Source organism: Lissotriton vulgaris, chromosome 1_1 (assembly GCF_964263255.1).
Source record: "Lissotriton vulgaris chromosome 1_1, aLisVul1.2, whole genome shotgun sequence".
Classification (NCBI taxonomy): Eukaryota; Metazoa; Chordata; class Amphibia; order Caudata; family Salamandridae; genus Lissotriton; species Lissotriton vulgaris.
In genome coordinates, this window is record NC_141685.1 from 1,634,960,500 (window position 1) to 1,634,982,497 (window position 21,998).

General features: G+C 45.9%; 1 protein-coding gene across 1 annotated transcript in view; it reads right to left on the reverse strand.

Moving 5' to 3' along the window:
- KCP (kielin cysteine rich BMP regulator) overlaps positions 1-21,998 on the reverse strand; it is a 694,272-nt gene that overhangs the window by 359,969 nt on the left and 312,305 nt on the right. Inside the window, exons 15-20 of the mRNA XM_086918865.1 lie at positions 19,252-19,334; positions 14,780-14,873; positions 13,757-13,836; positions 10,969-11,148; positions 6,449-6,542; positions 6,108-6,190 (exon numbers count right to left, since the gene is read on the reverse strand). Coding sequence (XP_086774991.1) covers positions 6,108-6,190; positions 6,449-6,542; positions 10,969-11,148; positions 13,757-13,836; positions 14,780-14,873; positions 19,252-19,334 — 614 coding nt within the window. The remainder of the gene's footprint in view (positions 1-6,107; positions 6,191-6,448; positions 6,543-10,968; positions 11,149-13,756; positions 13,837-14,779; positions 14,874-19,251; positions 19,335-21,998) is intronic.

The following is a 21,998-nucleotide window of genomic DNA, read 5'->3' on the forward strand; positions in this document are numbered from 1 at the left end:
GTGCTCCCAAGTGGTTGGAGTTTATTAGGGGTGTAGTGTTTGATGTGCTGAGTTGTTCCCATGTGGAGAGCGGATGGTTGGCAGTTGCCTTGGTGGGAGTTGGGAGGCTGAGGAGGTCGGTGGTTTGGGGCTCATAGTTTCTGTATATAGTGGCTTTTTTGTTGTGGAAATGGTTGCAGAGTTCCTGTGATGAGGAGATCAAGTGTTCGGTGGTTGATGGGCAGGTGAAAGCTCTGACGATGGCAAAGAGCTCCTTGGTCAGCTTGGCGCTGGCCTTGATGTAGTGTGTCTGGGTATCCCTTTTGAAACTTTGAGTTGGAGATGGTGACTCGATCAGTGTTTTTTATGCTGATGTGCCACCTTCTTTCCATCTGTGCTTCTCCATGCTGAGTTTTGCGGTGTACTAGCTGGCTTATTTGATGGGCCTGTGTGTGCTGGCTGGTTTGGTGGGGGTGACTCGGTCGGCAGCACTGGTGAGGTGATCCAGGCATTGATGTTCTCTACTGCCAGATTCAGGTTGTTGAAGACGTTGGGCTGGGTGATGCTGAGGCCTTTAGTCCATTGGTTCTGAGTGACCTTGCTCCATCTGCGAAAGAGGGCGCTGGGGCGGTTGGTGATGGTGAATTGTATGATGGAGTGGTTGGACCCAGTGAGTTCTGTGATGAATCTGATTCTGTTGCTGAATGTGAAGATGGGTCCAGCGTGTGTCCTGCTCTGTGCGTGGGGTCTGAGATCAGCTGTGTGAGGCCGATGTTGTCCATTCATTCCAGGATGTCGGTGGAGGTGGTGTCTGTGGAGTCATCGAGGGGGAAGTTGAGGTCTCCCAGGAAGACTTTGTGTTCGGATTACATGGCAGGAGGGGTGATGAATTTTGTGATGGTGTCCGTTTCATGGCCATGGAGGTTTGAATGCAAGGGTGCCTTTTATGGTGGTTTGTCGTCGGTGTGGAGTTGGAAGTTCTGGTGTTCCATGATTGGCGTGGTTTCGTCTTTGGTGGTCGTGCAGATGCTTGATTCCTTGTGTACGATGGCAATGTCACCATAGTGTCTGTTGGTGTGTTTGCAGTGTTCCATCTTGTAGCTGTTGTGGGTTACAATAGCAATGACAGGGGCTGATGAGCAGGTGAGACAGGTTTCTGTGATGAAGGCCACATCAAGGGAGAAGGTGGAGATGGTTTCCCAGTCTTCAGAGGCATGTTTGCATAGTGATCTGGTCTTGATCCGAAGGTATCTGAGTTGTTCCATTGAGGTCTCAGCGGGTTGGGGCAGCGTGGTGTGGGTTTCAGTGAGGGCGGTCGGTGCTGTGGTGGCAGTGAACCAGCAGCAGAGGCAGGTGAAAAGTCCTGCTGTGGAGTTGGGTGATGCGTGGTAGCAGTTGTTGTTGCATCTGAGGTCCAGGGCATGGAGATCTGTGGCGGAGTACCTCTGGGGGTCCAGACGACAAAGGTTTCTGATGCTAGGTGCTGTCCAGGCTCGTGTGGGCGCAAAAGGGCTTGCCTTTGGTGCTCCGGTGGCGCTGCGTGTGAAAGCCTCTATTTAATAGGTCATAGGAGACCTGCTGGGGAGGTGGAAAGTGAAAGGCAGGAAAGCGGGAACAGCGATGCTGCAAACACGGAGAGGGAGCAAGCTTTATATGGTGAGAGCTCAGGGCCTGGGCACTGGAACCTGCGCTGGCAGCGAGATATGCTGGTTGGCGAGGCTGTCTCCAGAGGTAGGTGCAGTCCGACAGTCAGCTCAGTAGTGAGGGAGCAGGCAGAGATCTTCTCTCTGAAGCTGCGCTGTGGCCTCCATTAAATAGGTCATGGAAAGGGCTCTGGGGAGGCGGGAAGTGGGAGGTGAGAAAGCAAGAATGGCGATGCGCCCAAAATGGAGAAGGCGCTGGCTATAGGTGGCAAGAGCTCAGGGGCTGGCCACTAGAACCTGGGCTTTTTGGCAAGATCTGCTGGCTGGCGAGGTTGTCTCCTGAGTAAGGAGAACAGTCCAGCAGTCAGCTGAGCAGCGAGGGGGTGGGCAGAACTGCAGCACCTATTGTGTCATCTAGTACAGTGGTAGTGAAAACATGGCTTTCCTCCTACCCTGTGTATCCCAACAGCAGCAGTATGAACATTGCTGCACAGACCTACCACTATCACTCTTTCTGGAAAACCTAATTTAAATATTAAGTAAGTCTCCAGTAAGCACACGTTGCAGCCCCATAAGGTAGGGTGCATAATATTTAACTGTGGAAAATGTGTGACATTAGAAATGGCATGTTCCCCAGTGACTAGAGAGAGCACAAATTATATTGTCACTGGCTTGGCTGTAGATAGTACATAGGAAAATATTAAGTATAGATTATATGCTTCATATCAATAACGTTTGACCTGTGCCAGCTACAAGCTCCATTCAAAGATGCATATTTATATTTAATTCAAATCTAATCCACTGTAAAGGTACTTTAAATACCATTTTATGTTTGTGCTTTTTGCACGGCGAGAAAGCAGAATCGTATGCCTGGCTGGGGGCGGATGGTTGGGTGAGTCGGGGAGGAGTGGCTTGTCCAAAGCTGCGGGCCTTTACTATTTGGTCGGCCCTCTGGTGCCGACCATACCAGTCATTCTCACTCTCATAGACAAAATGGCCTTCCCAAAGGCGCCTGGCTAGGCGCCATTGGCACCAATCACAATGCTGCCATTGGAGGGTTGTGTTTGGCTTTGGGGAGGGGAGGGAGGATGCCTACTTCCTGTTCCTGCGCGGGACCCTGCCAGGAGCGGATGTGGTGGAGGACCTGGTGAGGTACGTTTTTATTTTTTAAATACCCTGCATGCGAACCCCGCTCGACAGCACCAGCGCGACCGCCCTCCCTCTCCCCACCCGCGAGTCATGCGAGCCGCAACTGTAGGCAGCTACACAATATGTTGACTTGATTGGGCAGAGATGACCCCCCTGAGCTCAGCAGAATAAGCCGGACCAAGCACTTCCCACAAATCTTTTGAGAGGACTCAAGTATGCAACACCTCGGTGTTTGGGGAAACAAATGTAATTATTATTGTCATTATTAATATTGTAATTATTATTATTGTATTTATTAATTGCGCATGTGTAGGAAAGTGGGTTTCAGTTGCAGTACCCCCCCCCCACACTTTTGGCCAGATTTCTGATGCGCTTTGACTTGATGTGCCCTGGGTCCCTGTCAATCAGGCTCCAAGTGCATGTTTTCTTTCCCAAAAGTGGACCGTTGTACCCCCAATTGGCACCTCTCTAGCCACATGTAAGTCTCTTGTAAAGGGTACCATGGGTACTGAGGGCACTGTGACCAGGGAAGGCATCTAAGGGTTGCAGCACATATTGTTCCACCCTTAGAGATCCTGTACCTTAACACATACACACTGCCATTGCAGGCTGCGCGTTTTGGGTGCAGAGAAAAGTGAAGAGTCTGCAACCCACTGCCTATGGTATAGGTAAGACACCCCTTTAGTTGGGTGCATAATTTACCTGGTGAGGGTACAGTTGCATGAGTACAGTACCCCTACAGCGTTCTAGTCTATTCTTAGACATTTTAAGTGCAGTAAAGCCATAAAGTGTATATAGTCTGGGAGTTGGTCATTACGAACTCCGCAGCACCATAATGGCTTTACTAAATTCTGGAAAGTTTTGTAGCAAACCTCTCAGCAAAATAAACCCATACTGATGCCAGTGTGGGATTTACTATACAATGCACTCAGAGGGCATCTTAGAGATGCCTCCTGAAAAATAACCAGCCCCTGGTGGTTTCTCTAACCGACAAACACCAGCCTGCCACCACAAGTCATGTTTTTTGACCCCTGGGGTGGGAGCCTTTACTCCCTGGGCCCAGAAACAATGCCTTTCCTGTGTGGAGGTGTACACACCTCCCCCAGGTCAGGAAGAGCCATCTGTGGCAGGGAGCTTCAAAGGCCTTGCTGCCATTGCAACACGACCCCCAGCCTCTCCTGCTATCATGAGCAGGCCCCCTTCCTGTCGCACCACCTTTTCGACGGGAAGACAGGTGGGAAAGATTAGAACAGCCCAGAAGGTGTGCCCACCGCTCCCAACCCCACCCCTCAGGTGGGGAGGCGAGTCCAAGCCCACTCTTCAGTGCCCATCATCTTGCAGATGACAGGCACTCTCCAATCGGGGTTAGGGATTGAGCCCACTCCCTCGCGTTGGGTGAGCACACCAAGGGTGTAGTCATCCTAAGGTCAGTAGCCCATTAACTACAACCTCGAGTTCCCAAAAACGTCCCCTAAATACAGTATTTAGGGGGCAGCCCTGAACCCAGAAAGCAGATTCCTGCAACCTACGAAGGAGAAGGACAAAAGAAAACGCACAACAGAGGAGACTGCAGAGAAGAACTGACTTGGCCCAAGCCCTACTGGTCTGTCTGCAGTTTCCAGAGATCCTGCACCAAAAGTCACCTTGTCCTGCTGTAGCCAGCAGCCGCCAGTACTCCTGGGAGGACTGACTGCCTTCAACAAATACCGAATCTCCTGCGAATAGCAGCTCTGATCAAAAGAAACTCCAAAGAAAGACTATGAGCCTGCTGAAGACAAAGAAACCGACGCCTGGTTTCACCACTGCACCCGTACAATTCTACTTATCTGTACCAATCCCCGCTTGGTTCCGAAAATAAAATAAAACAAAGAAATATTTTTGATACAAACAACTGGTCTGAGTTCAGCCTTTGATTGTGTGACATCATTTCTTGCCCGGGTGTGTACAATAAATGCTTAACACAATCCTCTGATAAAGCCTTACTGCTCGCCCACACTACCACAAATAGAGAGTAAGGTGTTATCTACTTTTACCTATGTAAGCCTTTGGGGATCCACTGGACTTTGTGCACACTATACCTTACTTTTGTCTAGTATACACAGAGACAGCTTCCTACATTGGTGGATCAGCAGTGGGATCGACAACTTTGCATTTGTTGGACTGACTTGGTCACACAACAGAACTCTTACACTATTTTTAGAATTCTGAATTTTTTGAAGCCCCTTTAGTATTTTTTAGAAGTAAAAACTCCATTATAGTTAGGGGTAAGAGGGTTTAGAATTGTTTTTTAATGTCTCTTAACAAGAACCCAACTATTAGTGACAAAATGTCAAATGACATAGAGAGCTTGGTTGAGGAGCTCGACCTCACACCTTAGACCATCTAGAATTTAGGGAGTTACAGTCTCTCTGCAAACTTAAAAACATTGCTATGGGGCTCCATCCCTCCAAGCGAAAGCTCCAATAGCTCTTAGCAGGGTATGGTAGGGACCTCCCATCTGAACAAGGTGACAATCACTCAGATGGGGAAGAAAGTGGAGGGGAAGGAGATAACTTACAGCCGCCCTCACTTCCTAGGGAGGAGAAGGCCCCTGTTCCCCTGACACCAAGAATACTACTCACAGCACCTGGATCCCACATAGGTGGGTCAGGTACTTCTGAGACCATTAAGGACAGCCTCAATGAAGAGACCATCCTCTTAGTAAGGTTGGCCGTAGGTTTAGACCTAGAGACCAGGCACCTGGCTCTAGAAAAAGAAATAACAGAGATGGGCCTAGCTCCCATCAATGATGGCAGCAACTTAATAAATAGGGACAGAGAGTAATCTTATGATCCCAAAATACCCAAAGGGATTGTGTACATAATTGAGGATGGTGATGACATCACCAGGTTGTTCACAGTCTTTGAGAGGGCTTGTGAAGCGAGAAAGGTGAGGAGGTCTTATTGGGGAGCACTCCTTTGGGAACTGTTCTCTGGTAAGTGCAGAGACAGACTTCTGACGCTTAGTGGGGCAGAAGCAGAGTCCTATGAACTCATTGAGGGATTTGGACTCACAATTGAGGAGTATAGAATTAGATTCAGGGGGGCTCGGAAAACCCAGGGTCAGTCCTGGGTGGAATTTGTGGACTACTCAATGAAAACACTAGGTGGGTGGTTGACTGGAAGTAAAGTGCAAGATTATGATGCTGGGCATAGAAACTGTTAAGAGAAGAGAGGCCATTTATGCATGCCAGATTTAGTAATGCTGTCCATTTCAAGGCACTATTTTAAACTTATAGGGAGCAATAGGAAGTCTGGTAATCAAATGTATATTAAACTCACCGCAAAGCATCCTTACCCAACAAGTGCAAATTGTGCAGGGGTCCTCAGCATGTGTCCACTCTTCACCAAATTGGCGCTGAGATGTTCCATCCAGGCAACCTGCAAAAAAACAGATGGCATTTCCTGTCTCAGGTCTTCCTCAAGTTAGCAGTAATTGTTGGCTAATATTAGGTGTTTACCAATGGGATATTGGCTGCGAGGACAGGCATGATATCAATCTATTGCAGTCAGCCAACATCAAAACAGGCATTCTCTGGATTGCTAGTCAGTAATCATAGATGGCAGGGCATATTAAGTCAACATGAACAAAATAATGAGGCCTTCAAAAGCTGTATATATTCACTTCTGTACACTCACCATGGCATCGTGGACAGCACTCTCCGGGCACCTCCTCGACCAAAGAACAGTTCAGTTCTTTGCAGGAAGTCTTTTGGCACACCACATTCCCATCCTAGCGAAGAGAAAAAGAGATGAATTAAGTCAACTAATCAATCACTGGTAAACAACCATTTGTAAAGACAGAAAGTTATAAATGGATAGGTATATCCTTTAAAGTGCATTACATTAACTAGGTAAATTGTGTTTTGTGAAATGCACAACTGACACAGAGATGGTTTCTTGGTGGTCTGTGAACGGGTGAATCATTGATTTTGGCTTGCTAACTAGGGGCCTCATTAGGATGGTGGCCGGACGCAGGTCCGTCCGCCACCCCCGAGGTGGAGGGACCGTCCGCAGCGGCGGTCCCTCCGGTGCAATTAGGATGTGACCGCCACCCTGGCGGTCACATTCTGGATCTTTAACCTTGCGGCGGGTGCTGCTTGAAGCAGCGCCTGCCGCAAGGTTAAAAAAGTATGTTTTACATTTACATGCACAAAGCGGCAGGCACCGCGCAGTGCCTGCCGCTTTTTGCATGTAAATGCAGGGGGGTACCATAGGTACCCCCCATGTGCACCACCCACCCCCTTTTACCCTGGGGGCCCGCAACGGGCCCCAAAGAAAAACCAGTATGCCTTTTTGTGGCGGCATTGCCGCCACAGAAAGGCATGCCCCAATGCAAATCCTAATATGGCTGGCGGTGTCTGATAGACACCGCCACCATATTAGAGCTTTTCCGCCACGGTCTGCGGTGGAAAAGCGGCGGACGGTCTTCCCGTCGCCGATGACCCCCAGCCATCCTAATCTGGTGGGGGGGGTCTTTAGAATCATCGCAGCAGTGAATCCGCATCCTCCGGGCCGGCGGTGGAGGATGCGGATTCACCGCTATCCTAATCGGCCCCTAGGTGAGAAGCTGATTTAGAGGTTTCAAAGGGATGCAAATTGTTACATAATCTGCCTTCATAGAAAGTTGAAATTTCATAAATTGGCAGGCTGGACCTGGGAGTCCACCTATGTGAGTTGTTCTAAACTCAGGAAAGAATAAGCAGTGTCACTGAGATGTAGTTTGTTGTTGACTTTTCATAACCAGTAGAGTTGCAGAGTTGCTGCTATTTGACCAACTAAGCCTTCTGATCTGGTACTGTGACAGACCCACGTTTGTCCCAAGGCACTGTCAAGGCATGACAGGCGTGAACAATTAAAGCTAATAACAGTCATGGCACTTTGATGAAAGGTTTAGAAAGAACAAATATTTTATCATTTTCAAACAAAAGTTAGTCTTGTTCATTGATAATATCTTCTGTCCAGAGTCAATTGTGCACCAACAGACAAGTCATAAAATGAAGAATCCATCATTAGAATGGTCACTAACTTTCACGATCTCTGTTCAGTCATGATGAAACTTGAGAATGCTTTTTCGCACCACTTTTTTAATTTGGCTGTTAGATTTGCTAAAGATTGTCGTATTTTAGGGGCTAGATTGGTTGGTTTTCAAAAACATTTGAGTATCTTTGGCATTATTCTAGAGTGAATTGCTGAGCGAGTTTCAGTAAGAAGCACAGATTGTTATGAAATACAGATTGAAGATGCACCAGTTCTGTGGATGGTAAAATATTAGTTGGAATGGAGGGAGGAACACAAGCAAGATAAAGTGAGAAATCTCAATCACCGAGGTGACTTTGTTCCCGTCTCATTCATTAAGCAAAACTAGGTGGTCACATTTTCTGTTCCTAAGGGAACAAACCCATTCTTTATCAGAGACTGACATGATTTCGAGGCTAATCCAGGAAGCAAAGTGCCCCTTTATGACATGGTCACCCCTACTATTCAATGCGATTTTGACTGGGATGCACTGGGTTCCTGCTAACCAGGTTCCCAGTGCCAGATCTCTTTCCCTAAACTGTACAAGTGTTTCCCCAATTGGCAATACCTTTAGCAACCCTTGTAAGTCCCTAGTAAATTGTACCCTTGGTACCTAGGGCAAGGAGGCTAAAGAGGGTCCCAAAGGGCTGCACCATGTATTGTGCCACCCTAAGGGAACCCTCAGCGCACTCATGCACCTGCAATTGTAGGCTGCATGTCTTGGTGAAGACAAAAGTGAAAACACAAAACGGCTCAGCCCTATGTGCCATGCCTGAAAACACTGCATGCAGTATAGGCAACTTACTCCTACAGCAGGTCTTACAGTCCTAAGGCAGGATGTACTAAACTACATGTGTGCCAGTGCAAGTGACCAGAAAAGCCATCTTAAGTGCATGCGCTTGGCACTGATCAAAAACGAGTTCCACAGCTAGATGATGGCTTTACTGAAAATAAAGATGTATGGTATCAAACATCTTGTATTAATAAACTCACACTGATTCCAGTGATGGATTTATTATTATATGCATCAGGAGGGCACCTTGAAGGTGCCCCCTGGAAACCTACCAACTACAAGTTTCCTGGCTGACTGGTTCTGATCAGCCTGCCACCACAGATGAGCATCTGACCCCAGGGGTGAAAGCCAAATGCTCTAAGGAGTCAGATATAACGCCTGTTCACCATAAAGTAGCATTACAGGGCAGGAAGCTTCAAAGAGCCCACCACCTTTGGTATGCAAATCTGTTTTCCTTCAAAGGTGACGCCCCAGCCCAGGGCCCATTTGGTACCTGGACTGGTTGGCAAATTTGCAGTCAGGGAGGTGAGTTCACCCTCAGGCTAGTTCCACCCCAAAGGTGGGCTAACCTGATGTGGACATGAAAATTAAAAGTCTGCCATCTTGGTGATGGCAGAATTAGGAACTCTGGGACAGGGTTATGCCCCCTTCTAACAGGAAGTAGTCACATAGGGGAAGGGGCGTAGTGACCCCAGGGGTAAGTGGCCCATTGGCTAATACCCTATACTTCCCTAACGCCTCTAAATCTAGTGTGCTGTTTCCATATTCCTATTCAACCACTGCTGCATTGCTTTAACATGTACCTAGGTGTCCAACACAAGATGAATCCATGAGGCCATCATCAAAAGCAATATCAACATTTAACAGACAGGATGAGATATCCCACAGTAAGGAATTCTCTTTTAAAATGTCAGGATTCCCTTAATAGCCATCGTGAGCCCTATTCATGAATTGTTTATGCTCATATTTGTCCTCAATTGGTGTAAAAAAACATAAGGACTCACACAATTCAACACAGAAATTCTGATTGCCAGAATAAGGATTAATGTTTGGAAATCACAAACAAGTAACCCTATCCAGATGGGCTTTTTCACATGTTTGGGGACCAGAAAAGGGTAGATTATGTTGTTTTGCTAGTAGGGATAGAAAATATTTGGAAGACCCACATATTCCATGAACCCACATGGAATGGTACGCCTACAAAGGTTTTTTTAAGGCGGGACGCATCATGGCACCTCCTTATATAATCCCTCTACAAAATAAACAAGTTTTTTTTTAAAGTACTTAGCGTACAGTAAAAATAAACCTATAGTAGAGAACTTTTCTCATGCAAAAATTCTGTCTAGTGCAGTGACGAGACCCACGCTTTTCTGGACTTACATCGATGCCCTTTGTCAATCAGGGCCAGCTCTCAGAAATCCCGGCTGGCGTAAACAATATTGAAGACTGTTAGGAGAATATAGTCCCTTAAACCCACCATCATCTCAGGAAATGTAGGCAGCTGAAAACAGCAGTTGATATAGAAAGGCATTGGGCACTGTGGCAGATTCCACTAATAATATCTAGAAATTTTCTTTCATGAGACATTCATTCAACTTCGATAGTCATGAAAATTCCTCTTCAGACGTGACCAGCCACTATAAACATTTTGTAAACACCATGGGTGTTAATTTATACAGCATGTGCAGATTTTGAGTTAATAATGTTTCTGATCTGGTATCAATTGCAAGAAATTCTTATGTATCAAGCAAGTTAGTCATCACCATGAAGGCACTCTCCTTTTCCAATGGTATGGCACTTTGTAGGATTGCTATCTTTAACCTCAGGGCACATCTGTTGAATTGCTTCAAGTTTATAATCTGTCTGGGTGTTCTATGTTTTTTTGAAATGAAAACACTCCTGATCCTTTTTTCCTGATTTTAGAAATTCTTCTATTACTCCTTGTTATGAGCCATGTTTGCACTTGCTCTACAAGTCTAGTAAATGCGCCTTTTCTCGGCTCTGGCCTTTTGATTGGTTTGTTCTTAAAGCTTTGCCTAACTGAATACACTAAACAGGGCCTACTTTCCCTAGCACTCTTGTGGTTGAGTATTGAGGCTACTCAGTGACTACTTGGTAGCGATAAAATCTCCTCCAGCACTATATATTCCATAATCGGCTGTTGCTTCTTCCACATTGCACAGCATGGTTCTAGACCTGAAACAAAGAGGCAGTGACTACTAGTGCCCAGAAAGTAGTTTCCAGTGTTGAAATTAATTAATTCTGGAAATATTTCGCATTTCGGAATATACCTTAATATTTCTCCCACCAATATCCCTCCACCCTGAAGCCCTTTCCAGAAACTTACCTGACACCAGCAGTTTTCCTCACATACATTGGAGGTAGACTTAAACATGCCATTGGGGACAATCTGCCCATGGTAGTCACAGAGAGAGCAGTCTGGGCAGCAGGATCCAGGCCGAGGCTTTACCCCATGCGTACACTGCTGACTGCACAGCTGGATGTGTGTGCATTCGAGAGCACCTCCCTGTCATGAACATAGAAGAATAAGAGACTGAGAAGTGCAATGAAAGGGGAGGCAATGGAAAAGAATAGGACGCATAGTGAGAAGTGGAGACATGTGAGGACGAAGGACACAGAAAAAGAGTATGTTATAACTTTTTGTAGATCACAAGAGTCGCCACCTACATGACGACTTAGAGCTGAGACATAGGAACTTCTTAAAAGAAATGGTAGATATATCCTGTTTCGACATTAAACATGAAAATGCAAAGCACAGTGGAACAGGAAATGGTTACTGATCGATTGAGAATCAGAAGAAGGATGGTCCATAACAGTGGTTTGGACAAAGGAAGCTCATCCACTCTTCGGCCTTTCTTGAACTTTGGGACATTTATTTTAAATGAGGTGGCCAACGTGACCTTTGCATAGCCAGAGAAGTCTTTTGCCAGGAACAAAGGGTCGTGAATATACATTACTCAAGACAAATTGATGGGGTCCACTTACAGAATGAGGTGGGGGCGTCTGAGATTTCCATATATCACAGATATTCATAAGCCTTAGGCAGAAAGAAAGGAGGCTCAAGGATACCCCCATGACACAGAGGTTGCAGGGCCCAGCTTTCATGCTCCTGACAGTGACCAACTGTGAATGCAATGCTCATGAACCTGTGGCAAGTGCTGTGCACCCAGTCATATGAAATGCTGGTGTGACATGATTGCAATGCAATTTCCCAATGGAGAAAAGGAAGGGGCTGGACTTAGAACATTTTATTTTACAAGCAAGGTGGTGAGAGAACCTTACAGCAGAGTTAGTTCTAGAGTGAACGAAGGTCATTGTTTTCTAAATCCTTAGAGGAAAGGACACAAAGTGGAAAATCTTCCTTACAGTACTTAGAGTCGGGCAGACCTTGACTATGTTGACGGCAGAGACTACGTCTCCGCCACTAACATACACCTCCAACAGCCCATCAGAGGTTTTGCCATTTGTCTGCCTAGCCTATTTACTGTGGGTAAACAAATGTCAATTTTTCAGTCTGTCACCTTCATGCCCCTCCTTCCATGGGAGAAAACCTCAATTGTGAGAGGGGAATTGCTTTTTTAACTTTCAACAAGAAAATCCTGCTTTAGGATTTTGTTGTTGAAAATAAAAAAAATGCTGAAAGTTTGACATATGGCTCCGTCATGTTTACAGAGCTGTGCATCAACCATTCAATGCATTTACAGGAACCACTGTGATGGTGTTTTCCTGGAACTTCAAGAGATGTCCACTGGGCTGGCGGACATCTCTAAATTTGCTGGGCAGAGTACCATCACCAAGGTGGGAGCAAAGTACTTCGCCATGGCGATGGTACATACTCCATCTGCCAAACTCTAAAGCAGGCCCTTACTTTTCAATGCGTTGCAACCCCTCTATGTCGAACTCATCCTGTAAGGGATGCACTCATTTCAATGACCTTTGCAGATCAGCATGCATGAAGGATTTTTCCTCCTGTATGTGTCTGGCGTTTCAACAGGCCATTGATTAATATCATACCTGTAAAACAATCACTAGGTCCTACTTTTTACTTGTAGCTTGTCTTTATTGCATGAGAGTAAGGAGACTGAATGCCCTTGATTCAATACCTGACAAGTGATGTTTGGAAAAACATCTTTAATAGTTGTTCTGACCAACCACTAGACAGCAAGTTTGAGCAAGGAGTCTGCATTAATGCAGTAACAGTCATGCATTAACAGTAGTAAAGTAACAGGTTTGTGTCTTTCAAGGAAGAAAGGCAGCCTTGGCTTTCTTTTCTTGAACCTCCTAATGTGTCTTTAGCAGGTTCTCTGTATGTACAGTACTGGATCTAACACCTCAAGAAAGGCCTCAGCTAATTTTAGAGCCCTGTTGTTTTTGGAACGGATGGTACTGAGATTATGCTGTTTGCTGCATGCTTAAATGATGTGTCTCTGGGTATGGATGATGCTTGAAAGCTTCTCAATGCCTCATAATGAGTAGTCCTGAAAATGGTCCAGTATTTCCGCAAAAGGATTAATATACACTGGTTCTGGATCTCAGGCAAGGTGCCTTGTTTTGTATCAGTTGCACTCTTGTGGTGGTTTGTCAAAGGGAACACAGAAAAGGGGCCAGAGGAGGTTTATAGACCAACGAGGGCGTACTCCCCTAATACAATAGACAAAACACAAAGGACCCCTGTGGTCTAAAAAGGAAAAAAGTGTTGGCTAACGAAGAAGGCGTCCCTTTAAAGGATGGTTTCCCTCACCCACTAGAGGTCGCATGCGTCATCATTGGGGAACCTCCGCAGCGTCAGCGTATGTGAAAAGCCTTTAGCTCAGCTGAGAGACAGATGCATGGAATGACGTGACCAATTCACCTGTGTCTCACTGGCCTTTCACCATACCAGCCTGCTCCAATACGTCCAGATTTCCTTTTGCCCAACCACAATCTGTTTCAATATCTTGGACAAGAGAAATGTAAAGGTAGCTGCTGAAACTGTAGATTGTAGTTTTTGTTTTAGGAATGGCATCATGGACATGGCTTCCTGTGTGTTATTTTACAAGAAGCTCTGGCAGACTCAAGCATTTTAAAAAGGCAGTGGTCAGGATCCCCCTAAATTCAGATCTATATCTGATTACCTGGCAGATGCATCGCTGACAGCCATCTACGGTGATGGCAGTATGACCATGCTCTAGGTGACGGCCATCCAGTTCACATGCTGAAATGAGACAGAAGAAAGTAAAGAGTATACAATGAGTTTTTCATGATAGCGATACATAGGATGTGCTTCTCATTAGATTGGTCTCTCTACCAAGATATGGCAAAATTTAAAAACAACATGCTCCATCTTCCTCGCCCTGCCTTCCATTCTGGGGTGGATGAAGGAGTGGTACACCTAGGGGGAATCTTGCAGCACTAGCTGAGGTGCTTCAGGAGTCACTGGTACTGCAGAGAGCACCAAAGGGCAGTGGGGAATTTTAATCACTGTTGTCATGGGGGAGAGAACAGACCAACATAGCCATGCCGCAGTAGGCGTCTAGCCTGAAGTGATGTATCCTCACTCATCCCTACCCTTGTGTACTGAGCAACCTTGGTGTGACCTTGACTTTTCTCAGTCGACATTTGTCTTCATGTCCCTTGGGCAGGATACTCTCAGTGAGATTCTATTTGTCCTTTACGGCATTTGTGCTCCAAAATACCAGAATCAGAGTGTACATTGGTGGCTCTGTGTGTCTTTAAAGGGGCTCTACTCTGTTGTCAAACTGTTCGAGCACTTATGTGACTCCAGCTGCCCCTAGTAGATCTCTGCCCATGTATCACAAGCTCAAAATCCACTTGAGTTCCTGCCCACTCTTGATGATTCTCTGATCTCTATGCTAGATGTTCAGAGTTCAAGTGTGTGACAGGCAGTGCTTGGGGTGTGGATAACCTTTTACCACTTGCTCAGAGGGCTCTCGGCATGCAACTGACTGTATTTCTACCTGTGTTTCATATTCTCAGAACATATTCAGTGGTCCTCTATCATCCTATCACTTGCTCAAGGAGCACTTGCTGTGGCTCCAGTCGCCCTCAGTGGATCTCTTCACATGGGCTTTGAGGCTATGTTGGGACCGCACTGGGCACCCTCCAAAGCATCAAGGGATTCCCAGTGACACACTTACCTGGACATGTGGGGCAGCAATGTCCCGGTCTATGAATGGGCTTGACACATCTACTGGGTTGGCAGTGGACAGGGGTGCATCGCACTAGGTTATTCTGCAGCAGAAAGAAGAGATTTCAGAAGATTTAATTTCAGACTGTCAGCAAGGTAAGAGTAATGGGGAAGGCAATGAATTAATTAGACAGAAAGCTTTCATCACCAATTAGAAACTAAATAGTGATCAACATATGTTTGAAGTCTCATACATATACTACTACTAAATTATTCAGCTCTCTTGTGAACCACCAGAAACAATACATTGACCAGGCACAGCACAAGCAGAATTAAAGCCCACCACCAGCCATGGACTAGCCGTACATATTCTTTCTGAGCCAGCAGTCACACATGACGGGGAAAGTCAGACAGAAGAATGCACACTCATAGTACTGCTGCTGTAATTATGACAATAGAATGACCACTCTGCTTCAACGTTATGCCCCAAAACAGGCTTGGACTGAGTGGTCTTGTGAAGTGTGACCAGCCTATAGGGAAGCAGTTTCTTTAGCGCTTATTCCACATTCATGATGCTGAGGTTTACAGTAAGTATTTCTCCAGTCATTGAATTTTCAGGCATGTGATACAAAGAGAAATACATCTGATTCATGATCTATTCTCTTGGAACAACAAAACCAAGGAGCTAATTTAGAGGTTGGCGAATAGGATACTCCTTTACAAACATGACAGAGATCCCATCCGCCAAATTACAAGTGCCATAGGATATAATGTACTAGCAATTTGGCGGATGGGATATCGTCACTTTCTGATGAAGTATCTCACTGCTAAACTCTAAATCAGGCCCAAAGACTCTACAAAGTACCACCAAAATGAAGTTGGTTCTTCACCGAAAATATAAAAAAAAGAAGGAGATCAAGACGTAGGGCCTGTTTCTCCTTCAGGAAGATTAAGTTAATTATTTAGTCACCCTGACAGAGGTGCTGCCCACCTAATTTAGAAATGACTGCTAAGTTGGTGATGATTTCTAAAGCACTGATAGGAATCGCCATCATGGCGGCTTCTGTCAATGCTGTTTGCAGTATGGTGCAGGGCTCCGTCAAAATGACAGAGCCCTGTCCCAAACTGTTTACTTTTTTATTTTCAAATAGAAAATCCTGAAGCGGGATTTTCTTTTATATAATTTAAAAAAATGCTACTCTCACCATGGGAGTCCTCTCCCCTCGCGAGGGGAGCATTTAGCAGTTTTAACTGCCCTTTACAGCCAGGGATTTCCTGCAGTGACGGAAAGTAAAAACTGACTTCTAATTCCGCTCAGCTAAATTAGGTGAGCGTAAGTATGGGTCTGCCTCTGATGGCCATTACTCCACAGGGCCATCAGAGGGGTTTAGAGCAGTCTCTGCTTTGATTATACCTGAGAGCCGCCCTCTTTTAAATTTAGTAGCCAGACCTTTATCTTGGTGGTATGTATACTCCATCCCTGTTTCGACAGAGTATACATACTGCCATGATATAAATCGGTCCCTTAGATCAAGAGCAGAGGGAGGAGAAAATATATGATTCTAAAATATATATTGTAACGAAAATGAGTATATAGAAAGTGGGGTTCCTTGTTGTGAAGTGACGCATATTGAGAAGGCTCAGAAGAAACATAAAGAAGAACTCTACTGAAAGGGTGGTAAGTGCATGAGGCCACCTTCCAGCAGAAGGAAAAAAGTGCAAAAACAATAGAAGAATAGGAACATTAAGGTCTGATGCTGGTAGTAAGTCAAATTTGATGAAGAAATCTGCAACCAAATTTCAAATTGCTAGCTCGTTAGAAATTAGCAAAAGCATCTAAATAGACGTTATTCTTGAAAAGTCACGCAATTTAATTTCTTAGGCAATTACTTCTCCGATATTAATGACATGAAAATACGAAGAGTGCCCGGGATTATAACGTCATCTCACACTTTCAGGGTCAGTCCTTATATTTAACTGTCTTACAGTTTACTTTGCTAAAACAAAAAGCATGCCGAGTGGAGCCAAAAAATTACACCGCGCTGCTCAGAGGTGGACTTGAGACAAGTGGGCTATGATAAATGGATAAAAAAAACAGAAAGATCATTTTACCACGTCTCCTTTTACACTGAGATCTTAAAAATACTTATAAAATGATGTCTCTGTTTCAATCAATCAATCACATAACTTTATTCGACTGATTTTGCAATCACAAAAGAACAGATAAAATCAATATATTAGTTTAAAAAAAAGTAGGGCCACATATTAAGATGTTGATGACAATAGGAAATATTAGAAATTAATTTACTTACGCAAGCATACAGCGTTTTTAAAACACTCCACCAAAAAACAAACCACAGCATCCGCAAAAAACAGAATGCGGGTTTATACTGACAAAATCCATACAGATTGAAAGTTGCCAATAATATTTTTGTTTCCACGGTTCATAGTATTTACAAAGAAGGATAAAGTCCACACACACACTCCCAAGCACGCACACACACACACACACCCTTTATACATGCCCTGACATGAGAAGGGCAAAAAAACCCTGCTTTTGGGAGACTTAACTCAACGTGCCATGGTGCAGTTAATAGGCTGTGCCCTCCAAGGGCTGCAGGTAAAGAAGGCCCGTGTTCCTGACAACAAAACTCGCTGCAACCATTATCAGTCTGAGAGGGCAGTGGTCACTTTCATAACATTGATACACTTTGGGTGCCCCCTTATATTAGAACCGAGCTATAATGTCTCAAATCTAGTCACATGGTAAAAACTCAAGTGTATTGGATGAGTTTCTTGCTCTTGGCGAAAAAGCACACAGAAACATAGCAGAGAGGCATGTTTCACAAAGTCACCCTAAGGACCTTAGTCACCAACATGCATTTTAAAAGTGTTTGTGGCCTAAACATTAGGCTACTTTATATTGTTAATTGACTGCTTGTTTTACTTTGAGAGTTTAATTTCACTGCTAACAATATATTTCATAATTGCAGTTGCCTTCAGTAAGCATTAAAGTCGAGGAGGGGAATCTAACTTCATAGGAACTGTGATGTCAATCCAAAAAACATTTATACAGTAAATTGTTCATAGAGGTGTATTGCCATTAGAGACATTTTTACCATGTCCAAAAAAGCACAAGCTATGTGTACCTATGGCTGCCCCGAAATATGGTCCTTTAGATGTAACACTAACCATATATCACTGCTAAAGTATTCAATCTGCTATTTGATGAAAACAAACATGGACATTATCATACTGGGACAAGCTGTTGCCGCAAACCTCTTTGAAAAATTGGCCGTATTAAAATAGAGAATATAGGCCATTTCCAGTTCTTCACTGAAACAGACAAACAGCGAAACATCTACCATGTCTAAAAACGCCAACTGGCAAGCAGAGTTTTCTCTCCCAAAGTTGAGAAGCTAATGATGAAAACAATAAGTAAATCTGGTGCCTGCAGCCATGATCACCCTGCCCATGCTGAAACTGCTGCAATTAAAAAGCTTGCAGCTGACTCTTACAATTAAGCTGAGTGTCAGGCATGAGGCTCGCTATAGTCTGTTCAGATCGCTACTTCTCTAACTTCTCTGGTGATAATGACTAATAATGCTGGTGAAACTTTATTGGTGGAACATTTGCTTTCCTTATTCATTTGGCTTGATTTGAACAATGGGGTAATTAAAGTCGACCTTCAATATTTCTTTAGCGTTCCATCCTGTAGTGTCCTGCTCGTAATAACGACAGACACTTACTTTGGATTCAGAGACATTTATTAACATGCTCCTTACTCGTCCCTGTCCTCGCTCCTCCTCTTCCTCCCACCCCTTAGCTCCGCCCACACCCTACTACTAGACTGCTCACATCATTACACATCCTATATAAACATTGGTGTTAAGTTTAGCTATGCACCATGGCCATTCCCTGACACCAATGCCCAAGTAGATTTAGGGGGTAATTTATAGTTTGGTGGACCCGGTACCCTGTCTGCCAAAATGATGGTCCACATGCCCTGATTGGGTAATGAGGACCATCGATAGAACCCCCATTGGCTCTGCCGACAGAAAGCTTCCTCTGACAGCCTGATAGAATAGGGGTCATCGGAGGAAGGCATTACATTACCAGCCTAATTTAGGGTGGATGGAGTGATGTCCTTTTCTTTCGGTCTGTCACCATGAGGTAAAATTTGGAGGAGAGGGACAGAATAAAACAAATAATAATCCCCCACACCCAGGGATCATTCGTTTTTATTTTTAAAAAACAAACCGTCAAGGTACAGAGCTCCCCAATGAATCAGCAGTGATCTCTAAATTTAGCAGAGGGTAGGCCTTGAGGGTGCCTAACATAATGTCAACTCTAGATCTGAGCCTTGGTGTTAGGTTTGTGGCATTGCAGCCAGTGCAAATTTCAATGTGCTAATTTATAGAAGGCCTCTACTTCTGAGCCAAACTGTTTTGTTGGCTATCACAGATTGCCCCAGGCACTCACCAGGCAGGAACAGTTAGTGCACGGGTTGGTTCTGGCCAGGAAATAGTCTCCATCTTGATAGTGCTCACCTTCATACTCACAGCCTAGGAGAGGAGGGATGGAGAAAAAGAGATGTTAAAAAGCAACCAAATACCAACTCTGAGATGAGACTTCTTTCAGTAAGTACTAAATTGGGCCACTGGGATTATGCAGCAGGGGAACACCAAAGTATGTGGCAGGGTTGAACAAATTATGCAGAAAGAAAAGGCAAATTATACGGCATAATGGAGCCCTTTTTTATAGTATTACTTAATTTTTTATACATTTTGCACATTATAACACTAGCTACCTGAACGGCCGCTCCCCCCTCACGCTCCCTGACTCGAGCTAATTGCAGCGACCAAAGCCCTCAGCTGAAACGAATTTGGAAGCGTGACTCCTCGGCATTAATCATCTCGAGAGTGGTATTGTAGCGTTAGGAACTGCGCGCTAAGCATTTTGTTAGCATTGAGCTTGCAGCGAGTTGTAACTGTGCAGTATTGTGAGCGCTCTGTGACCGCAGATTGATTATTGTGTTAGCGCTAATCTGGCTGTGCTTGCTGGGATAATTAGATCAGCTTCGTATTTTGGCTCCACCACCATCTTGTGTGTTTGTTGTCCTTTCCCCTGACACGCCTCCCCGAGACCGCCTCCCAGCTGCCCCTCCCACGCTCCGCCCCCCCCCACCATCCATTTATGGCCAAATGCCCCCACGCGCAGCGTCCACGCGCTACGGCCTCGCCGAAGGTGCGCCAAAGGTAAGCCCGTCTACGCCCGTCCGCGCCTGGACCGCGCCCAGCGCTAGGCCCCCTGCCCCTCACGCTGCCCAGCCCCCCCGCGTTACCTACGATGCCGCCACCCTCCTAGCCCTTAACCCCGGTCGCGCCCCCAACTGCGTCCAAGCCGCTCCTGGACGCACCCATGGACCGTTCTCCTGCTTCTCCTGCAAATTTAGCAGCACCGACAACATCTCCACTACGACCACACCACAGACTCCCGACCCCAACCACCTAGAATGCATCCTTCTCAACACCCGCTCGGTCCACAGGCACGCCATTGACCTTTGGAACCTACTAGACACCATCTCTCCAGACGTCGCCTTCCTAACGGAAACATGGATGAACGCTTCCTCCGCCCCTGACATCGCCATCGCTATCCCTGATGACTATAAGATCACACGCAAGGACCGCACCGACCATACAGGAGGTGGAATCGCTATCGTCCATAAGAAATCAATCCGCATCTCAACCAGCTCTGACGCCAACCTCGCTAACTCCGAACACCTTCACTTCCAGATCCACATCGACCCCAAGACCACACTCAGAGGCACCCTCCTCTACAGACCACCAGGACCACGCGCAAAATTCAGTGAAGACATCACGGACTTCATCACCCCACACGCGCTCCCCTCCAAAGACTACATCCTTCTGGGAGACCTCAACTTCCACCTTGAAAAGATCACCGACCGCAACACCGCCACCCTCTTGGACAACCTCGCCAACCTCGGACTTAAACAACTGGTCACTTCCCCCACCCACATCGCAGGTCACACTCTCGACCCCATCTTCACCTCCAGCAACCATGTCTCCTTTAGCCACACTACGGATCTCCTCTGGACTGACCACAGCTGCGTTCACTTCACCTACAACAAGCCGAAACCCATCATCCACCTCCAACCAACTCTACAAAGAAACTGGAACAAAATCACCACAGAGCAGATCTCCACATCACTCCTTCAAACCTCCCCAGCCCTCTCTTCTAACGCCAACGAAGCCGCCTCCAACCTCACCCTTTGGTTATCCAAAACCGCCGACACCTTAGCACCACTGAAAAAACGTCAACACAAACTTGGCATCAAGAAGGCCTCATGGTTCAACGATGACCTCAAGAAGTCCAAGAAACTGTGCCGCTCCCTTGAGAAGGCCTGGAAAAAAGACCCATCCACCAGCAACAAGAACGCCTTCAAAAGCGCCATCCGTACTCACCACCAACTGATCCGAAAAGCCAAGAAAACAGCATTCAAGGATCGACTTGACAACAACGCCCACAACAGCAAGGAACTTTTCAACATCGTCAAGGAATTTTCCAACCCCTCGGCCAACTCCAAAGACATCACCCCCTCTCAAACCCTCTGTGATTCCCTAACCTCTTTTTTCCACAACAAGATTGCAGACATCCACAACAGCTTTGACAACCAACCCGGAAGCCAACCCACCCTACCATCAGCTGACCATCTTCCCCCCGTTAACACCCTTAACGCCTGGAACCCAATCTCCACTGAGGACACCATCCGCCTGATGAATTCCATCCACTCTGGATCCCCCACAGACCCATGCCCTCACCACATCTTCAACAAAGCAGACTCCGTCATAGCTCCGCACCTCCGAGACGTCATCAACTGCTCCTTCAACTCCGCTACCTTCCCAGAAGACTGGAAACACGCTGAACTCACCGCCCTTCTGAAAAAACCAACAGCAGACCCCACCGAACTCAAAAACTACCGCCCCATCTCGCTTCTTCCATTCCCGGCCAAAGTCATCGAGAAAGCTGTCAACAACCAGCTCGCCGCCTTCCTCGAAGCCAACAAATCACTCGACCCCTCACAATCTGGCTTCCGAGCCAAACACAGCACTGAGACCGCCCTCATCGCAGCAACAGACGACATTCGAACTCTACTGGACAATGGAGACACAGTCGCCCTCATCCTCCTCGACCTCTCTGCAGCCTTC